General features: G+C 63.0%; 1 protein-coding gene across 3 annotated transcripts in view; it reads left to right on the top strand.

Moving 5' to 3' along the window:
* Window positions 1–15496, top strand: part of HOMER3 (homer scaffold protein 3) — a 66319-nt gene extending 50823 nt beyond the window's left edge. For all 3 annotated transcript variants that reach the window (XM_089775020.1, XM_075902865.2, XM_075902866.2), the window contains 4 exons: window positions 672–828; window positions 4093–4203; window positions 6763–6843; window positions 10216–15496. In XM_089775020.1, the coding sequence (XP_089631146.1) occupies window positions 672–828; window positions 4093–4203; window positions 6763–6843; window positions 10216–10404 (538 nt within the window). In that variant the 3' untranslated portion in view covers window positions 10405–15496. The remainder of the gene's footprint in view (window positions 1–671; window positions 829–4092; window positions 4204–6762; window positions 6844–10215) is intronic.
* Window positions 15497–18719: the final 3223 nt, after the last annotated feature.

Below are 18719 nucleotides of genomic sequence, written 5' to 3'. Positions count from 1 at the left end.
GATGGACCCACGTGGACAGTTGCTAGTGACTGAGCAATGTGAACAGCCAGGCGTGGCAATGGCCAGGAACAGACACAGGCTCAGCCTGGCAGAGTCTCAGTTTCGAGGTCAGGCTGGGAGGGCAGAGCTGCTCTGGGAACATGTGACTAGCCTGGGTCTGTGGAACAGGGAGAAGACCTGGCGGGTCCCTGTAGCTCAAAGCCCTTCCCTTGAAAATAAAGACAGGACACTCCACGTACAGGCCTTGTAACCCAGCCACGGCTGGCGAGGGATGCTGCTTCTCAGCCACAGTCAGCGGCATGGCCCGGGCGGAACATCGGGAGGGGAGGACAGTGAGGCAGGGCGGTGTAGTGGGTGGAGGACAGACCTGTGCTTTGATGGGAGCATGCCAGGGGGCCAGCTGGGCTTGTAACTCCCCACTGCTCAGCCTCGAGCAGGCTCCTTCCCTCCTGGCAGGCCTGAAGGGTGCAAGGAGAGCGGAGAAGCCCCTGAGAGAACAGGGTTCTGGGGGGCTGAGGGGCATTGTGGTTCTGATCAGGCCATGTCCGTGCTGAGCACCGGCTCTTCGGGAAGTAGCCCGGTGGGGGAAGGGAGGCCTCTCTGCGGAGACCCCCCCGGGAGAGCAGAGACCTGTCTCACTTCCGGCCTGTGGTTCCCTGCAACCCCCGCAGCTCGGTGCCCGAGGTCCAGTGGGAAGCTGAATTCTTCACCCTCCAGGACAACAACAACAAGCTGGTGGCGGCCCTGCAGGAAGCCAACGCTGGCGTGGAGCAGTGGAAGAAGCAGCTGGCCGCGTACCAGGAGGAGACGGAGACGCTGCGGCTGCGGGTGAGCACCAGGAGCTGGGATCGGGAGCTCCCCGGCCTCCACTCCGGAGCACGAGGGCCACAGGCTGCCGTCGGCCCCCCAGGCGCAGAGGGGGGTGGGCTGCGGACGAAGGGCGCTCCCTGGCACCATAGGGATTTAGCTGTTGCCCGAGTGGATCAGACCACGGGGCCACTTGGCCTGCTGTCCGGCCTCCTGCTTGTGGGGGAGAGGTGAGGCTACAGAGTTAGCGCCCCACTTCCACCCCCCATACCTCAGTCCCCTTCCTCACCGCCTAGCAAGATGGCACCTGGCATCAGTGTCGGGGCGGGGGGTGGGTACAGTGAGGGCAGTGGCTTCAACAGATGTTACTGAGCATGCTCAGTACAAGCCAAGCAGCAAATCTGTAGGCACGTGTGACCCTACATGCACCCCCAGGCGTGGCCTCTGCAGAGGGTGTATTAAGTCAGCAGTGGCGCTGGAACAATTTTTAGAGTGGGGCAGCCCCCCACACACACCGTACCCCGTCCGTGCCCCTCACTGCCCCAGGCAGGGGCCACAGCTGTAGACAACAGCGGAGCCCCCAGCCGCTGAGACCCTGGGGTGGAGAGTGGAGCCCACAGGGCCAGCAGCAGGACCCGCTGGAGCTAGCAGCCAGGATCCCGGGTGGCAGTGGGGCTCCCGGACAGGGCTGGAGGCTGGGAGCCCGGCACAGAGCACAGCATTTGCTGGGTGCTGCCCTACTTCCCATGCTTATGGGAGTCAGCAAGGTCACTGCTGGCAGACAGCAGCTCCTGCTCCCCCCCTCTGCCTCTGCCCAGAATCCTAGAACACTAGAGCTGGAAGGGGCCTTGAGAGGCATCGAGTCCAGCCCCCTGCCCTCCCGGCAGGACCCAGCACCGGCTAGATCATCCTTCAGGGATGTCTGTCCAACCTGCTCTTCAATCTCTCCAGCCATGGAGATTCCACACCCCCCAGGCAATTTATCCCAGTGTTCACCATCCGGCCAGGAATTCTTTCCTAAACCTCCCTTCATGCAGCTCACGCCCGTTGCTGCTTGTCCTGTCGCCAGAGGCCAAGGAGAACAATTTCCCCCTCCTCCCCTGTGACTTGAAAACCGCTCGCTGTCCCCTCTCAGTCTTCTCTTTTCCAAACCAAGCAAGCCCAGTTCCTTCAGCCTTTCCCCCTAGCTCGGGTTTTCTAGACCTTTCATCATTTTTGATGGCACAGCAGGGTGGGGAGGAGAGCACGTGAGACGTGAGACCGTTTCTCCCTCCCACATGTTGGTGGAGGTTCCCCAGCTCTTCCCCCCCGTGCTGAGGGAGGGCTGTGCTCCTGCCCTGAGCCGTGCACCTGGGCAGCCGTCTGGCCTGACACTAAGCAGGGGAGAGACTCACGCTGCTAAAATTAGCTCAGAGGCAGCAGCGTGATCGCAGACAAACAGGCCTTTCTAGCCAGCCTTTGGTGGAACAATCGGCTCTTTTGACCTACATGGCGGGGGGCGGGGAAGTCCCAGATCCGCTGTGCCTGAGACAGTCGCCCAGCACGACGTATTGGCGTATTGTAGGACGTTGTGGGATTTGGTTGGGAAGGGGCAATGGAGCCTTGCACGGAGGTTGTGGAGCCTTTTCACCTCTAGGCCGGTTGTCTGAATGACAAGGGCTGGGTTGTGGCCTCTCTGAGTGATGCATTGGGCTGCTGATCCCTCCCCTGGTACCCGATGGTTCAGTGTCGAAAGAGACCGTCGGGGCCCTAATGAGACTGGGCCGGGGGCTGCAGGTGCCATCGACGGTGACCTGGAGGAACCCAGGAAAAGATCTTGAACCAAGAGTGTCTCGAGAGTTAACACACCGGAGCGTCTGTGGGCTCGTGGCACGGCACGGCCATCCGCAGGTCCGGGGGGGCTTCCAAGGGGCCAGACCTCCGGAGATCCTGGGAATCTGGCACGTCACGATCACCACCTGTGCCAAGCTGAGCCCACCGCAGCCCCAGCCCCTGTAGCTGCTCCCCCACCCCTAGCCCCCACCTCTGCACAGTGCACGTGCCGCACCCGGACTAGAGCGCTCCTGTTGGAGCTCCGTGTTGGCCAGGGCCAGGGTTTTCCTCCTAGGTGCAAGTCCTGGGATGAACCCTTCAACGCGAACCCTCTGCCGGTGAATTATTGAAACCTCTGTGCAGCGTTTTTCAGAAATGGAGCGCGCCCGGGCCAAGCCCCCCCGCCCCCCATTAGAACCAGGCTCTCTGTGCACATTTCAGGTGCGCGGGGCTGGGGTCAGCTGGCCCAGCCTTGGCGGGCGTGCAGGGGGGACGGGGCTATAGATAGAGCCTGCCTCTGATGTTTCAGTGTGTGACCGGCACCGAGGGGAGGGAGGGAACCTTTGTTCAAGGTCAGCCCAGCGGGAGCCCGGAGACAAAAGCTTGCTGCTGTGCAGCATGACTGAGGAGTCCGGGCACTGGGCGTGGCCGCCAGAAAGGCCCCGTGTCTCTGAGTCTGGGGGAGGGGGGAACCCGGTTAGCAAGGGGGAAGGGAGACCTGGTTAGACTTGGCGTTTGCCCCTGGGGGAAGAGGAGAGAGGAGCCTGGTGGAAGAAGGGGGGGTACTTTGGGGGAGGGAACCTCGGGGAAGTGGCAGTGAGTATCTGGGGGGGACCTGGGGGAGATGTACCTGGCAGGAGGGGAGGGTACCATGGCTGAGCCTGGTTCGGGACTGTCACATGCTCCTGCCCCTTGGGTTTCTAGTGTCGCTTGCTAACGCCCCAGCCTGCAAGAGACAAGCGCTACCAGAGGCAGAGGGGTGAGAGCTGGGGTGGCCGTGGCTGCTGGGGCTACCGAGGCTGGAGACCGAGGTGACAGGCGTAGAGAGGCGGGGCCGCGATAGCAAGTGAAGCGCCAGGTCGCGGAGAACTGAACCCTCACGCCCCTTGTTCCCCGTGGTCCCCAGCTTTGCCTGCCCACGGCGATCCACTGAGCAGTGAGGGACGGAGGGAAAACTCCCAGGCCGGCCAGAGAGCTCTAGGGCTGTGGTGCCGGATTCTCCAAGGAGCAGAGGCTGCGGGTGCGGGGTTGACGTGCCCCAGTTCAAAGCCACGAGGCTCCCACGCAGGGCTCTGGGGCAGGACTTTGCTCAGCAGCGCCCTCCAATCCACGACAGCCGCGGGAAGGGTTCTCTTATCCTGCCTCCGTGCTCAAGCCTCCAAGTAGCATCCCCAGCCGGCCGGGCCCCAGGCCTGTGTGCCCTGCCCCGGCTGCCACGTGACCCGGTTCCTTTCTCCCTGCCCGTCCGAGTAGGTGGCTGAATTGGAGCTGCAGAGAGCCCATAACTCCTCCCCCGAGGGCAGCAAGGAGGAGCTGAGCCAGACGCTGGAAGAGCTGGAGCTGCTGATCAAGGCCAAAGACGAGGTAACAGCAGAGGCGCAGATGGTGGGGCAGTGCCGGGGCGGCCTGACCGCAGCGCCCCCAGGGAGGTCACTAGGACGAGGCCCAACAAGGAGTGAATCTCCCCCCATGCTACCCTCTGCCTCCCTCCCTCCCTGGCCGGTGGAATCCCAGACCCATATTTCCTCCTGGTCCGGTCTCTCCGCTCTCAGGGGGTACGTCTACACTAGCTCGTTAGTTCGAGCTAGGTAGAGTAATGAGGGCAAGCGGAGTTGCAAATGAAGCCCGGGATTTAAATATCCCGGCTTCATTTGCATGTTCCCGGGCGCCGCCATTTTTAAATCCCCCTTAGTCCGAACTCAGTGCCAGAGACTACACGCAGCACAGAGCAGGTAGTTCGAATTAAAGATCCTAATTCTAACTACCGTTACTCCTCGTGGAATTAGGATCTTTAATTCGAACTACCTACTCTGTGCCGCGTGTAGCCTCCAGCACGGAGTTCGGACTAAGGGGGATTTAAAAATGGTGGCGCCCGGGAACATGCAAATGAAGCCCGGGATATTTAAATCCCAGGCTTCATTTGCAACTCCGCTTGCCCTCATTTGCCTACCTAGCTCGAACTAACGAGCTATTGTAGATGTACCCAGGGTGAGTTCTGCCCTGGGCCCGGGGGGAAAAGACTAGAGCCCCGTGTTCGCACTCTGATAATGGCCCCAAGTGGAATAGTCAGAGCGCTTTGCTCTGTGGCACTGGGCCGAATCTTACCAGGACGGCCCCAGCCTCCATCACCTTGGAGAACATAAGAACAGGCAGACTGGGGCAGACTAAAGGTACATCCAGCCCAGTGTCCTGTCTGCCCACAGTGGCTGATGCCAGGGGCCCCAGAGGGAGGGAACAGAACAGACAATCATCAAGTGATCCCTCCCCTGTCATCCACTTCCAGAGAAACAGAGACTTGGGACACCATTCCTATCCACCCTGGCTATTAGCCATTGAGGGACCTAACTTTCATGAAGTTAGCTCTTTTTTGAACCCTGGTAAAGTCCTAGTCTTCACAACATCCTCTGGCAAGGAGTTCCGCAGGTTGACTATGCGCTGAGTGAAGAAAAATTTCCTTTAGTTTGTTTTAAACCTGCTGCCTATTAATTTCTTTTGGTGACCCTTAGTTCTTATGTTATGGGAACAAGTAAATAACTTTTCCTTATTCACTTTTTTTACACCAGTCATGATTTTATAGACCTCTAGCATCTCCCCCCTTAGTCTTCTCTTTTCTAAGATGAAAAGTCCCAGTCTTTTTAATCTCTCTTCATATAGGACCCGTTCCAAACCGCTAAGCATTTGTGTTGCCCTTTTCTGAACCTTTTCCAAAGCCAAGATATTTTTTTTGAGAGAAACCCGAGCACATCTGGACGTGGTATTCAAGATGTGGGCGTCCCATGGATTTATAGAGCCAATAAGATCATCTCTGTCTTATTCTCTATCCCTTAATGATTCCCAACATCCTGTTTGCTTTTTTGGCTGCCGCTGCGCACTGAGTGGATGTCTTCAGAGAACTCTCCTCAGTGACTCCAAGATCTCTCAGAGGATTTCCTGCCCTTTAACAACCCTAACCATTTCCCCTAGTCCCTGTTGGCTTTGTGCAGGCCCCTCTAGCTCTCTCCTGTGAAAGTACCGGCCGGTGGGGCTACCCTTCACCAGTTAGCCTGGGGAGCAGATATTGGCCAAGGCCCTGGGCTCTTCTGCGTGGGAGGTTGGTTTCCCAAGAAGAGGGTCCACAGCTCAGCCCTGGAAGGGCCCCCAGTGGCCTCCTGGCCTGCTCCCAAAAGAGAACTAAGGCTGAATAGGTGTGAAACCTGAGGGTCCCCATGGGAAGGCTCTTGTTCCCAGGCCGGGGCATCAGACAGCCCCTACCTCTCCTCCCTTCCCACCCACGGGAGCCCCTAGTACAGCTGGTTCGGCTGCTGCCGGCACCGCCTGCCCCACATGCCCGCCCCTCTCCTAAGCAGCGTCCCAGACACGGCCTGCTGCTCTCACGGCGGGCGCATTAGTGACCTAAAGCAGAGCTTCAATTACAGGGCTGGGGGGGGAGGGATGCGGAGAGAGGCTCCGGGCTTTGTTCATTTGCACCTTCTCCCCTCGCGGTGCCAAGCGGGTGGGTGGCGGCACCGGGGGATGCTCCTGGGAGGGGGCGGGAGTAGGCAGCAGTTCTGTGGATCAGTCTGTGTCCGGAGCCAAAGCTGCATCTGCCCCAGGCGCCTGCTGGAGAAAGAGGGGAGGGTGCGCTGTGACTGAGGGGGGCCCTGCTCCTGGCGACGGGCCGGGGGAATAGATGCAGCGGGAGCAGCAGGAGGCAGTGTAGCTGTGCCCTGTGGAGTGCTCGGATGAGGGGGAGAGGCTGGAGGGGTGGGCTGGAGGGCCTGGGGCCAAGGCGGACTGCAGGGGCTGTGAACGGGTATCCCCTCCGGTGGGACGTAGCTTTGTCCTCCGGGGCTTGGCCTGGGCTGTGACCATGGAGGCTGTGGCGGGAGCTGTGGCGGCCCGGGGCGAGACCAGGCAGTGATTCCTTTCCTTTCCGTGCTTCAGGAAATCCAGCAGCTGAAGAGCCAGAGGAGCGGCCAGTGGGAGGCGGAGGGGGAGCGCGAGGAGATGCTGCAGAAGCTGCAGGTGACGGGAGGTCGGCCCGGCGGGTCTGGGGACAGCACTGCCCGGCCTAGACAGCTCCATCTCGCAACCCCATCCAGACTGGGGCAGCCAGCACAGCACTGCCCAGCACCCCCCCCCAGCTACATCCCTCTCCCCAGTGCCCGTGAGAGGGGTGCTGGCTGGGCCCCCCCCACCCTTCCTCTTTCAGCAGAGCTGAATCATTTCCCCAGCCCCCGCCAGCAAGGGGACCCCGTCCTGTGTGTCCTGAGGTGCTGCTGGCCGACAGGAGCTGGCCCCCGCTCTTTAGGGGCTGCTGTGGAACCAGACGGGGATGTTCTTCCATCTCCCCTCCCTCCCGGGCCCCACTGCCAGGCAGTTGCCCCCAGCTCCTGCGCGCGCCCCACTGCACTGAAAAGATTACAATGCCTCTCTGCAAATCCCGCTTTCCCTGGAGCCTGCGTCCTCCTGCTGGACGTGCAGCCGCAGCAGCGCGGTGCCGTGTAACCCCGCAGTCCCTGTGCTCACTGCCGGGGCCCCGTCCTGGGCAGAGGACACTCGCAGCCCGCGGGAAGGAGGGCCACAGAAACTCTCGCCGGCTGACCCCGCCGCGGAGCTCTCAGCAGGCTCACAGGGCAGGGCAGGCGAGGAGGGATGCCTCTAGGCCAGGAGGCAGATGGCGGCTCTCTCAGTCCATCTGTCCGGGCTCCAAGAGCTGTCTGCCTGTGCCCGTCAGGGCCTGCTGCGGCCTGGGACGCTGAGACGAGCTCTGCTCGCAGCACAGATGGGGCAGAGAATATATTCAAGCATCTTCCTGCTCAGCCACTGGGTGCTGGTGGAGAGAGAGCGACGCGCTCTTCTCCTAGGCCTGCCGCGAGGCTGGGCAGACGCCAGAGGCTCAGGTCTCAGAGCAGAGTTAGTGGGGCCTGTGGACGGCGCTGGCAGTGCGTTTGCAGAGGCTGGTGGGCTGGAGGTCAGATCGGTGGTCCAGAGAGGCAGGCACCCAGCACTTAGGCGAGAGGGGGTCGGGCCCAGGTGTGACAGCGTGTCGGGGTTCCCCCAATCCTGCAGCCCCGGAGCAGCAAGAACAGACTCCGCCAGCCAGTAGAATAGAGGGTGTTTATTGCTCCTCCAGGATACAGCACAGCACAGACGTGATGTGGTTACAGGAGTCAGGGCCAGGCAGCCTTAGCCCCCTTGGGGTAGGGGGTCCATCGCCCCCTCGACCCTCAGCACCCAGCTTAGTCTGTTCCCCTTCATGTTTCCCAGCCAGAAACTGCCCAGCTCCCAGACCCTGCCCCCCAGCCAGCTGGCGTCTCCGCCTCCCTTCCTTTGTCTCTCCCCCTGGGAAGAGCAGTGTTATCTGCTCATACTGGGACTCACATGTGGGTGAGTCAGTGGGAATCGCAGGGGAACTCCGGGGTACAGAGTGGCCAGCCCCCCTCTTACGTCACACCAGGTACTAACAGGGGAACGGGGCGCAATTCAGCAGTGGGATCAATAAAGGGCCGCCATTTCCACACACCAGGTGTGCATGAGTGAGAAGGGCCGTGGCGGGGGTATGTGATGTGTTGGGGTGAGTACACGGGCATCTGGGCTGGCATATGAGAGAACCTGGGTGCGTGTGTCAGTGGAAGGGTGCACGTGTGTGCACAGGCAAGTGTGTGAGCACCAGTGTTCCCTCTGAGCTGGGCGCTTGTGCAGCTGCTCAGGAGATTCCAACGTCACCCCGCTGATTAGCAGAGCACCCACAGCTAGGGTTGGGGGTTTTTTGTATCTACAGGTGGTGCACGTTCGCAGCGCACATGCAAATTTATTCTGCACAGGGATGTCAAAATTCTGTGCATGGAAAAGATTAGAGGGAACATTGGTGTGCACTGGTGTTCAGATGCAGGGCAGCTGCTCTTTGTGTATTGTCTGTGGCAGGTGTGCACTGTTAAGGAGGGGAAGCTGCTGTGTGTTGATGCGTGTAAGGTGCTGGGGTAGCTGCTGTGTGTGTGTTGTTTGGGATGTGCACAGTTAAAGTGTGGGGGGAACTGCTGTGTGTGTATTGGACATGGGGTGTGCGTGGTTAAGGCGTGTGGGTAGCTGCTGCGTTTGTTGGGGTGTGCACTGTCAAGGTGCAGGGGAGCTGCTATGTGTGTGCTGGCTGTGAGGTGTGTGCCGTTAAGGTGCAGGGTTAGCTGCTGTGTGTATTGGCCACGGGGTGTGTGTTGTTAAAGTGCGGGGGGTAGCTCCTGTGTATGTATTTTATTGGCCATGTGGTGAGTGTGGATAAGGTGCGGGGGTAGCTGCTCTGTGTGTGTGTGTGTGTGTGTGTGTGTGTGTGTGTGTGTGTGTGTTGGCTGCGGGGTGTGCGCGGCTAAGGTGGGGGGTAGCTGCTGTGTGTGTGTTGGCCGTGGGGTGTGTGCAGGGGTAGCTGCTCTCTGTGTTTGTTGGCCGTGGCGTGTGCGCAGTTAAGGTGCAGTAGTATCTGTTCTGTATGTGTTGGCCGTGGGGTGTGTGCAGGGGTAGCTGCTGTGTGTGTGTTGGCCGTGGGGTGTGCGCAGTTAAGGTGCGGGGGTAGCTGCTGTGTGTGTGTTGGCCGTGGGGTGTGCACAGTTAAGGTGCGGGGGTAGCTGCTGTGTGTGTGTTGGCCGTGGGGTGTGCACAGTTAAGGTGCGGGGGTAGCTGCTGTGTGTGTGTTGGCCGTGGGGTGTGCACAGTTAAGGTGCGGGGGTAGCTACTGTATGTGTGTTGGCTGTGGGGTGTGCACAGTTAAGGTGCGGGGGTAGCTGCTGTGTGTGTGTTGGCCGTGGGGTGTGCACAGTTAAGGTGCGGGGGTAGCTGCTGTGTGTGTGTTGGCCGTGGGGTGTGCACAGTTAAGGTGCGGGGGTAGCTGCTGTGTGTGTGTTGGCCGTGGGGTGTGCACAGTTAAGGTGCGGGGGTAGCTGCTGTGTGTGTGTTGGCCGTGGGGTATGCGCGGGGGTAGCTGCTGTGTGTGTGTGTTGGCCGTGGGGTATGCGCGGGGGTAGCTGCTGTGTGTGTGTTGGCCATGGGGTGTGCACAGTTAAGGTGCGGGGGTAGCTGCTGTGTGTGTGTTGGCCGTGGGGTGTGCACAGTTAAGGTGCGGGGGTAGCTGCTGTGTGTGTGTGTTGGCCATGGGGTATGCGCGGGGGTAGCTGCTGTGTGTGTGTGTTGGCCGTGGGGTATGCGCGGGGGTAGCTGCTGTGTGTGTGTTGGCCATGGGGTGTGCACAGTTAAGGTGCGGGGGTAGCTGCTGTGTGTGTGTTGGCCGTGGGGTGTGCACAGTTAAGGTGCGGGGGTAGCTGCTGTGTGTGTGTGTTGGCCATGGGGTATGCGCGGGGGTAGCTGCTTCTTTGCCCTCTTGTTTACTGAGCCTTTGTGTCCCGGCAGGCACTGGAGGGGCGCAACGGGGAGCTGGAGCGCCGTCTGCACGCGGCTGAGCAAGCGCTGGCCGAGAGCCTGGCGGAGAGGGAGAAGATGCAGGGCGAAGTCACCAGGGTGGCCGAGCTAATGGATGTGAAGATTTTCGAGCTCAGCGAGCTCCGGCAGGGACTAGCCAAGCTGGTGGAAAGCAACTGAGCCGCCCTGGCCACAGAGACACCCTCTGGGAGGAGCCGAGCCCAGCCGGGGCCAGTCACAGACTGCATCAGGGCCTTCTAGTCGGGCCCGGGCCCTGACCTGGACACAAGCCGCCCACGGCCTGCGACAGAGCGTGCCTGGCCAGAGCCGCCGCGGCGCCAGTAGCCACCTGAACTGGCCGGGCTTCCGCCCAAGGAGCATCCATGAGTCACCTCCAGGCCTGCCCAGATCCGGCATGGCCCGGGGGCAGCACGCTCCCCTGGGGGCACCGCCCAGTGACGCTGCCCTCCTGGCCTGACGTTTGTACAGCAGGACACGCTCCTCTTCCAGGGCCGGGCCGGCGCTGCCTTTGCTTTTCTCCGTAGGTTTTCTAGGGCTCACTTGCTTTGGATGACTCAGACCGCCTGGACCCTGCTTCCCAGCCCCTGCGCCCCCTTTCACAGCCACCTTTTTAATAGACTCCGATCGCTTTTTATCACTGCCAGGGGCTTGCAGGGACCTCTCCTCCCCCGGCGCCATTCCCCTGTGGCTGCCCAGTCACGCCCTCCGGAGGGGAAGACGCTGCAGGGGTTGATTTTCAGGCAGTGGGTTTTCAGTGCCCCAAGCTGCTTTCAGCTGGGAGGAGCAGGGGAGCGGGGGAGGGTTTGGGAAACAGACTAGCTGGGACGACCCACCGACCGCTGAACTGACACCTGTCCAGGCTGCTGCTCCTCGGGGCTGGTCGCTCGGCCCGTCTCTTGGGAAGCATGGTCCCGGGAGACGGGCAGCCCTGCCTGGGGGGCTCTGGAGGGTGCAGGGCCCTCATGCTTTGCTCCCCCTGGAGCCACACAACTGGATGGAGCCAGGACATGGGCCGTTTGGAGCCTGCTGGGACATTTGGGTGCCCTTCTGGGTGTTGTGCAATGTAAATCCAGGGGAGGCAGGGGGAGGGGTTGTCTCTCCCCCCTCCCTCCTGGCCTTGTGGAGCCCTGCAGTTGCCTAGTTGCTAAGCCCTGTGGCTACCGAGGAAGCGGCGTGTGGACCCGTTGCGGGTCGCCCAGCAGGCACGTGGACAGGCGCGATGCCTGGAGAACGTTCCCGAGGGCTCGTGGGGTCTCCAGCCCCCCGGCACAGGGTCAAGCCCCCCTTCCGCGGGCAGCTGGGTGACAAGTATCTCCGCTAGGTGGGACCCCCCTCTCCCTCAGGCCCCCCGACGGGACGGGGGTTCAGTGATGGGAGGGTCAGACCCAGTGACTGCTCTGATTTCAGGGGAGCTGCCATTGGCCTCCGACAGCCTCAGGGCTCCGTTGGCCCCCCGCCCTGCTTATGCCTGGGCATTTGGCTTGGGGCTTTCCAGAAGGGCAGGCGCAGGCTTCAGTGGGGGGATGTCAAGGTGACACAGTTTGTGTCTGAGCTCGGCCAGCCCCCTCCCTCCCTTTCGAAGAAGTTGTGAGGCAATGGAGAGATTTCGTAACCTGCGCAGCCAGGAAAATGTTTGGGCCTGAGCTGCTCCCACGCCTGTGTGGGGCTAGAGGGCACTGGAAGGGGGCTGCCCGCGGGGGCGGGTGTGACAGGATCGGACGGGGCTACGGCCACGCGGTGGGAAATAGAGATCCGCCGCGGGACAGGTGCCTTCGCTCGGGTCTCCTTGAACGTGGGCAACAATGGGTTAAACAGGCGTCTCTTGGGCGTGTTGGCAGCTGCTCACCCGCCCACGGGGCCTTTCTGGGCAAACTACCTGTTAAAGAGACGGATCTAACTTGGAACTGGCCACCTTCCCCCCCCCACTCTCCTGTGGCCACCACGGGAGTGTCCCACCTGCTTGAGCAACCTCCCGGGTGAGTCAGCGCCCTCCCGCTGAAGGACAAGGAGGCGCGGCGCGGAGTGGGAACGGAGCCCTCCCCTCCCCCCGCCCGGTGTGCTCACGAGCACGGACTTGTCAGGCTTTGCTTGACCCGGTGCCCTGAGGGAGCACGTTGCACTTCGCACGCACAGGCCCGCTCGCTGCTGGTGAAACACCATCGCCCGCCAGCCCAGGTGAACTCGGCTCAGCGACTGACAGAGGGGACCATGTTAGCCTGGAGCTGAAAAAACATCGAATGGTCCCGCTGCACCTTAGAGACCAACCAGATCGGTCGACGGCGTCACACGCTTCCGTGGGCACCACCCGCCTCACGGCCCCCTTGCTCCATCCGGCCGAAGAAGCGGGTGGTGCCCACGGAAGCTCCTGCCACCGTCCACATTCCTTGTTTTTTCAGTTACAGGCTAAACACGGCTCCCTCCGCCCCCGCCCCGTCGCTGAGCCAAGTTCACCTGGGCTGGCGGGCGATGGCGTTTCACCAGCAGCGACCGGGGCTGTGCGTGCGAAGTGCAACGTGCTACCGTTGGTCGTTTTTTCTGTTTTAGTGGAGGAGCGGGGAGGGGCGGGGGCCCCAGCATGCAGGGATGTGTCAGACACGGACAGGAGCCAGCCTGCTTGCCAGGGCCACCGCTGCTGCGCCTGCTTCCCTTCCTTCTGCCCTGGAGAGACGCGAGGCCGTGCCCCGTCACTGAGTCACAGGGAGCCAGGACGCCGAAGGGCCGGGCCTGGTGAGTCATGGCTGCCCGAAGGCAGCAAGGGGCTCGGGAGAACACGGCCCTAGAACTTCACTGGCTGATTTAACACCATGTGTTGTAAAGGGAGGGCCCTGAACCAGTGTGGGGGTTGAGTCCCCATTAGACCCCCCCCACCCCACAGACCCTGAGACTCAGAAAAACGCCCTGGCCTTACGGCTCCACGTAAGGCCACACCCCCTGGTCCCTGCTGCAGCCCCTACGCACAACCCAGCAGCACAACGATCCCGCGAAGGCCACACCTGGGACCACGCCTGGGTGGGTTGAACACTGCCTCTCCAGAGGGCAAGGGGGCTGGGGTTAGCCAGCCTAGCGCCACCGGCCCCCGCTGGGCGTGTGAGGCCGGGCCCGGTTTGGAGGCCTGGGCAGAGTTGGAGGCGCGGTGCTTCTCCAGCATCCTGCCACCCGGCTGAGGCGCCTCCTCTGCTGCAGTACCCGAGAGCCGTGCGCTCCACCCAGGGGCCAGGACACGTCCCGCCACACCCGGCTCAGCCGCAGCGGTGGCTCTGCACGGGACGAGGCGCCGGGCTGGCGGGTGAGGCTGACACGGCCGCAGCTCCGCCCCCTTCCAAGAACGCCCCAGTGCTGGCGTGGCGTCGCCAACCCGCTCCAGGCCGTACCCAGCACTTGGGCGCTGGCCACACTGATCAGACAAGGCCACTTGCCTGGGGCTTGCTGGAGTGGGGAGTTCCCTCCACAGCTCACCACGGGGTGCCCCCACCCCCAGCTTCTGCACGACCAGCCTGTGTCTGCCCTGCCATCACAGGGACCCGTCATCACGGGCCTGCTCCCGAGGCCACCCCTCCTCCTTTCCAGGCCAAGTGACCCAGCAGGCGGCCGGGGCGCCACCCACTCCCTGGGGCTGGAACTGTCAGCATCCCCGGGGTGGGACAGCGCTGCCCCCAGAGAAACGAACCCTGCAGTGCCAGTCCCTTGCTGCACCCGGAAATGAGCAGGCCCCGCCCCACATGCCCTTGCAGTTGCTCTGTCTCATACCCCTAACCCTGGGAGCATCTGCCTGAGCTTCCCGACTGTGCCTGTGCCTGCCGCAGACCTAGCAGGGAATTGGGGGGGCGGGGTCCATGCAGCGTGCTGTACAGGCTGCACCGCTCTGCCGCCCGGCGGCTGGGGACCTAGCTCAATGCCCCTGGGTGCTATTTGCAATGACCAGAGTAATCCACAGAGCACTCTGAGCAGCATCCCACGTTCCCTAAAAGCCGCCCCCTGAGGGGGAGCAGGGGCAGGATGGCCCAGGGCCACCTCCCTTCGGCCTCGGCTCTTCCAAACTAACGAATCACCAGCTAGTTCCAGAAAGGCCCTAAATTCAGAAGAGGCGGCAGCTGGGGGCGGGGAGTCCAGGGCCTGTAAAACAAGCCACTGCTAAGAGCCACGCCGACTACTCCCCCGTGGGAACTGCTCCCACGTCAGCACCCAGGAGACAGTAACGGCGTCCGTCTCCGTCGCTGGAAAATCACGTCCTGATGCCAACAGCAGCCAGCGAGCGGCAAGGCGGCCGGGTTCACTGCTGCGTCTCTCCCCCACTGGCAATTCTTGTCAAGCAACCCAGGAACGGGGGCTTTGCTGCTGGCAGGCGTTCCGCTAACTGCAGAGAACTTAGTGCAGTGGATGAGTCTCCTGGCAAACGGGTGTCTTAATTATTGATGAGGCCTTGCACAGAAAGCCCCGCTGGAGCCATGTGCGGGGAGGAGTCTGGGTGCGAGACTCGCGTGAGCAAAACGCTTTACAAGGGCTTGAAAGCTGAAGCGCGGGGCTGGGCTTCTCCATGGGAATTCGCTGAGCAACGCACGCTAAGCGGGGTGGGGGCTGCCTACCAGACTCCTCACAAAGTCCCCGTTTTCTTGCTGGCTTACATGCTAGGCTGCAACCTCCCCCTCTCCCCAAGGCCTGACGGAAGTGCTGCTTGAACGGCATCTGTGGAACGAAGAGCCGCCGGGCGAGTCTTTCAAAGGCCCATGGCCATGCAGCAAAGGTGGTGGAGGGGAAAGAACCAGACAGATGAGCGGCCCACCGGTGGTTTGCTGCCACTGCCGCACCAGCTGCGCCCAGGGCCACGCAACGACCCAGCCACGCAGCACTGGGGCCCACGCTCTCCTGACCCGCTCCACGGGGGGCCTGCATTCGTGTGACTGTGGGGTGCTCCTGTTGAATCCCTGGACCAGGTGAGGGGCCCCAGCAGGGGTTAAAGGTGCAGCTGGCTGAGTCTGGAATTAAACAGCATCACTCGTGGAACGAGGTGACCAGCGCCCGGCCCTCCATCCGGGCTGGCGGATCAGCTGCTCTGCCTCTCTGAGGACAGGGGCTATTCTTAGTTTGAGCTGGTCTGTTTACACTGCCCAGCCAGGGGAATGTGCTCCTGGCTTTCAGGCCTCCCCCTGCGAGGCTCACGTGGGCAGGGCCGAGAGGCAGTGGTTAAATGTTCGGCTTGGAAGATGTTGGTCTCCGCGCAATAAAAGCAGAGGCTCCCGCGAGGTTTGCCGGAGTGATCTGGAATGATTATTGCTCTTTGCTTCCCGGGCACGCAGCCCGGTTCTGCGCTCGGGCCCACACCGGGGCGAGGAAAGAACAGGAGCCGTGGGGGCAATCAGCCCCCCGCCCAGGGCCCGTCCAACCCCGACTAGGAGCAGCAGGCGCCCGCTCACACACACAGCCCCTTTTGCAAGAGGCATCTGTGCTGTTAACAGCCCGGCAGGCGGCTCGCGCAGCAGCCCCTCCGCAGCCCACGAGGAAGCGCCATGGCGCCAGCAGCCGAGCGGCCTGCGGGTACCCGTGTGCTGCACCACTCCTGGCCAGGTCGAGTGCCAGCGCTCCTGCCCAGGGGCCTGAGGGGCCAGGTGCTGGGCTGCTCCCCAGTGCCACATGCAGCCGGCTCTGACCTCGCTTGTGTTCGCAGGCGTGGCACACGGAGCCAAAAGAGGCACCTGCGTGGGCTGTTTCCATCCCCTGGCACCCGGCCGCTAGCTCTGCTCCACCCTCAGCCCCCGGCCCCTCAGCAAGGCTCACACTGGCCAGCGGATCGTCTCTGGCCCTGCAGACCCGTCAGAACGGACAGGAGCCAGGGCGGGGGCACGCGGGGGAAGGCTCGTCCCTCGCACGCCTCAGCCCCAGGCGACCCCCAAGGATGCACCATCAGCAGGTCCTATCTGTCTAAGGCAGAGGAAACTTAAGGCCCCGGGGGCCTGATGAGGCCCCTGGCTTGCCTGGATCTGGCCCTAGAGGCTCGGGGCTCTTCTCCTCCTCCCCCCCCCCCAGCACCAAGGAGCTGCTGCTGGCACTCCAGCCCTGAGGGCCCCCATGCAGCTCAAGCCCCAGCACTGGCTCCCTGCTGCAGTCTCACAGGCCAGTGTGCAAGCCAGTCTGAAGCTGACCTATGGTGGGGGGGGGGCAGAGACTCCTGCACCTCCCTCCTGCCCAGACCCTCCACCCCACTTCGCTCCTGCACCCTCCCGCCTGCCTAGACCTCATACCCAAGGCCTGCTTCCCAGCAGCCGCCCGCCCCACACTGAACCCCTCATTTTTGGCCCCACCCCAGAAGCTACTTGTGCCTTTCTGCTTTTGCCAGGGGCCACATCAGTGAGGTTTATTATGGGGGGTTTTGCTTCTCACTTGTGCACGACCCCCCCCAACTCATTTTGCTGTGGGTCAGCAGCCTTGACCCAAAAAAGGTTCCCTGCCCCTGCCCTACGGGCCAGCAGCAGTGGAGGCAGGAGAGGTCTCTGCAGCCCGGCCCTGCCTGGCAACGGCAACAAACAGGCCACTCTGCCTGTCCCTTCCCAGCATGCAAAGAAGATGCACCGAAGGCAAGTGGTGGGAGGAACGCGGCTTCACTCCAGGTGGGTACCACCTCGCGGGCAGCTATTAATGGCTTGGCCTCCATGTGGGGCTGCAGCCAGCAGCAGGCCCCCGGCGGCTTCCCTGTTCTCAGGCAGCGGCCGGCCTGCGACACCGGTGTTTGATGCTGCTGCAGGCGGGCGCCTCTGGGGAGCGGGCCCCTCACCCGGGCCTCTGTGCTGGGCTAAGGTCAGGCCTCAAACCCCGGTACCAAGGGCTGGGACGGGAGCGGGGGGGTTACAATGCAGCAGTGCGATTGGGCCGGTGCCAAGCAACATGCCTCTCCCCCAGAGAGGCCCAAACGCTCTGCCCGGCTGAGCCCACCGCCCCTGGCTGCAGCAGACCAGTTAGCAGCGGGGAGGGAAGGCCAATGGCCCCGTCTCTGCCCTGCACAGACACCAGGCCCTGCCTCCACACCCACAGCGCTGGGCAGCTCGCCCGCTCAAAGCCCTCCCCTGCCGCTCGGAGCCAGCCGTGGCCATGGCGTTGGGCCTGGGGGGACCACGGGCCCAGGGCGTGCCTGAGAGCTGACCCCCAGGTTCTACTCACTCCCACTCAGGCGGCACCTCAGGCCCCCAGTCCACCGGGGCAGGACCAGCTGCACAAGGCCCCGCTCTGGCGCCCGAGCCCCGTGTGAAATCCGGGCGGTGGGACTCGGCGAGCGTTGGGGCTCACCGCCGGAAGGCGAGTGGGAACAAGCCAAACGTCTCGGCCCCAGCATGGATCCCGCCCGCGGGCGCCCGAGCCCGACAGCATGAAGCCTTGAGCCTCGCCTGCGTCCAGCAGAAGGGGTGGGAGCCAGCGGCTGCAGGGCCCCCAGTGCGCTCAGCCCGCCCCCATGATGTACAGATGGGGGGAGGGGGAGACACCCCGGCTTCCACTGCAGTCACTCTCCCTCCCAGGAGCAGCAGGGACCCAGCCCCCGAGCCCCCAGGACACTTGGCTGCTACTGCAGCAGGGAGGAGACTGATGTAAGCAGGGAAGATTTGCAGCCCCTCAGAGATTCCCCTCCCCGCCCAAGGCAGCAGACACCCGGCCTAGGACTCCGCTGGCCGCACTGGACCGTGGGGCGGGGCTGGGCAGAAGCCAGGTGTGTGGGACACACCATGGAGACAGCTGTGCCCCGGGGGCAGTGAGGGGACAGAGCCAGGCCCAGCCGGCATCATGGAGAGAGGGGCCGAGGGGCCGCAGGGAGATTGGACCAGACGCTCCGAGGGGGAGCGAAGCTGCCCCAGCAGACGAGCCAAAGCCAGCCCCGGAGAGCAGGGGCGGGGCAGGGGTCTGGGGGTGTCTGCTGCAGGCGGGGGGCCAGGCCGTGCACATGGAGTAAGGCCAGTGGACGCTGCAGGGAGCAACAGGGGAGCTTCAGCCCCTTTGCACCAGAGCCAGCCGCAGCTGCTGCCAGGGAACGCCGGAGCTGCCACCTAGTGGCTGCTGCTGACCCGTGGCCTGGAGGGTCCAGCCTGGGGCAGGGCAGGGTTCCTGGCCTCTCCTGGCCCTTGGACTCGCCCGTGGGAACGAGCCGCCCACTGTGCGGAGGGGAGACCCCGGGAACCGCCAGGCCTGTGCAAAGCCAGCAACAGCCCACCTGGTGGGGAGCTGGGCCCGGCCCCCTCCAGCCCGCCCAGCGGACCCTAGGGCCAGCTCCAGGCTGGAGATGGAGTCACACACGGCCCCAGGGCTGAGGCAGAACAAACTTCCAGGGCGGGGTCCTGCCCTGCTAGGGCTGGAGCCCCCTGCCTGACCCACATGGACCAGGGCCACCTGCAGACCAGGGCCCCGGCTCCCCCAGATCCCATCACTGGCCCCCCCCTCCTCCTGCATATGGCCGGGCCCAGGGCTACAGCCCCCCGGAGCTCTCGGCTCTGCCCTAT

This window comes from Pelodiscus sinensis, chromosome 32, assembly GCF_052426305.1.
Source record: "Pelodiscus sinensis isolate ZL-2025 chromosome 32, ASM5242630v1, whole genome shotgun sequence".
NCBI lineage: Eukaryota > Metazoa > Chordata > Testudines > Trionychidae > Pelodiscus > Pelodiscus sinensis.
Note: the sequence above shows the minus strand (reverse complement) of the source record. Positions and strands in the feature narration are given on the sequence as shown.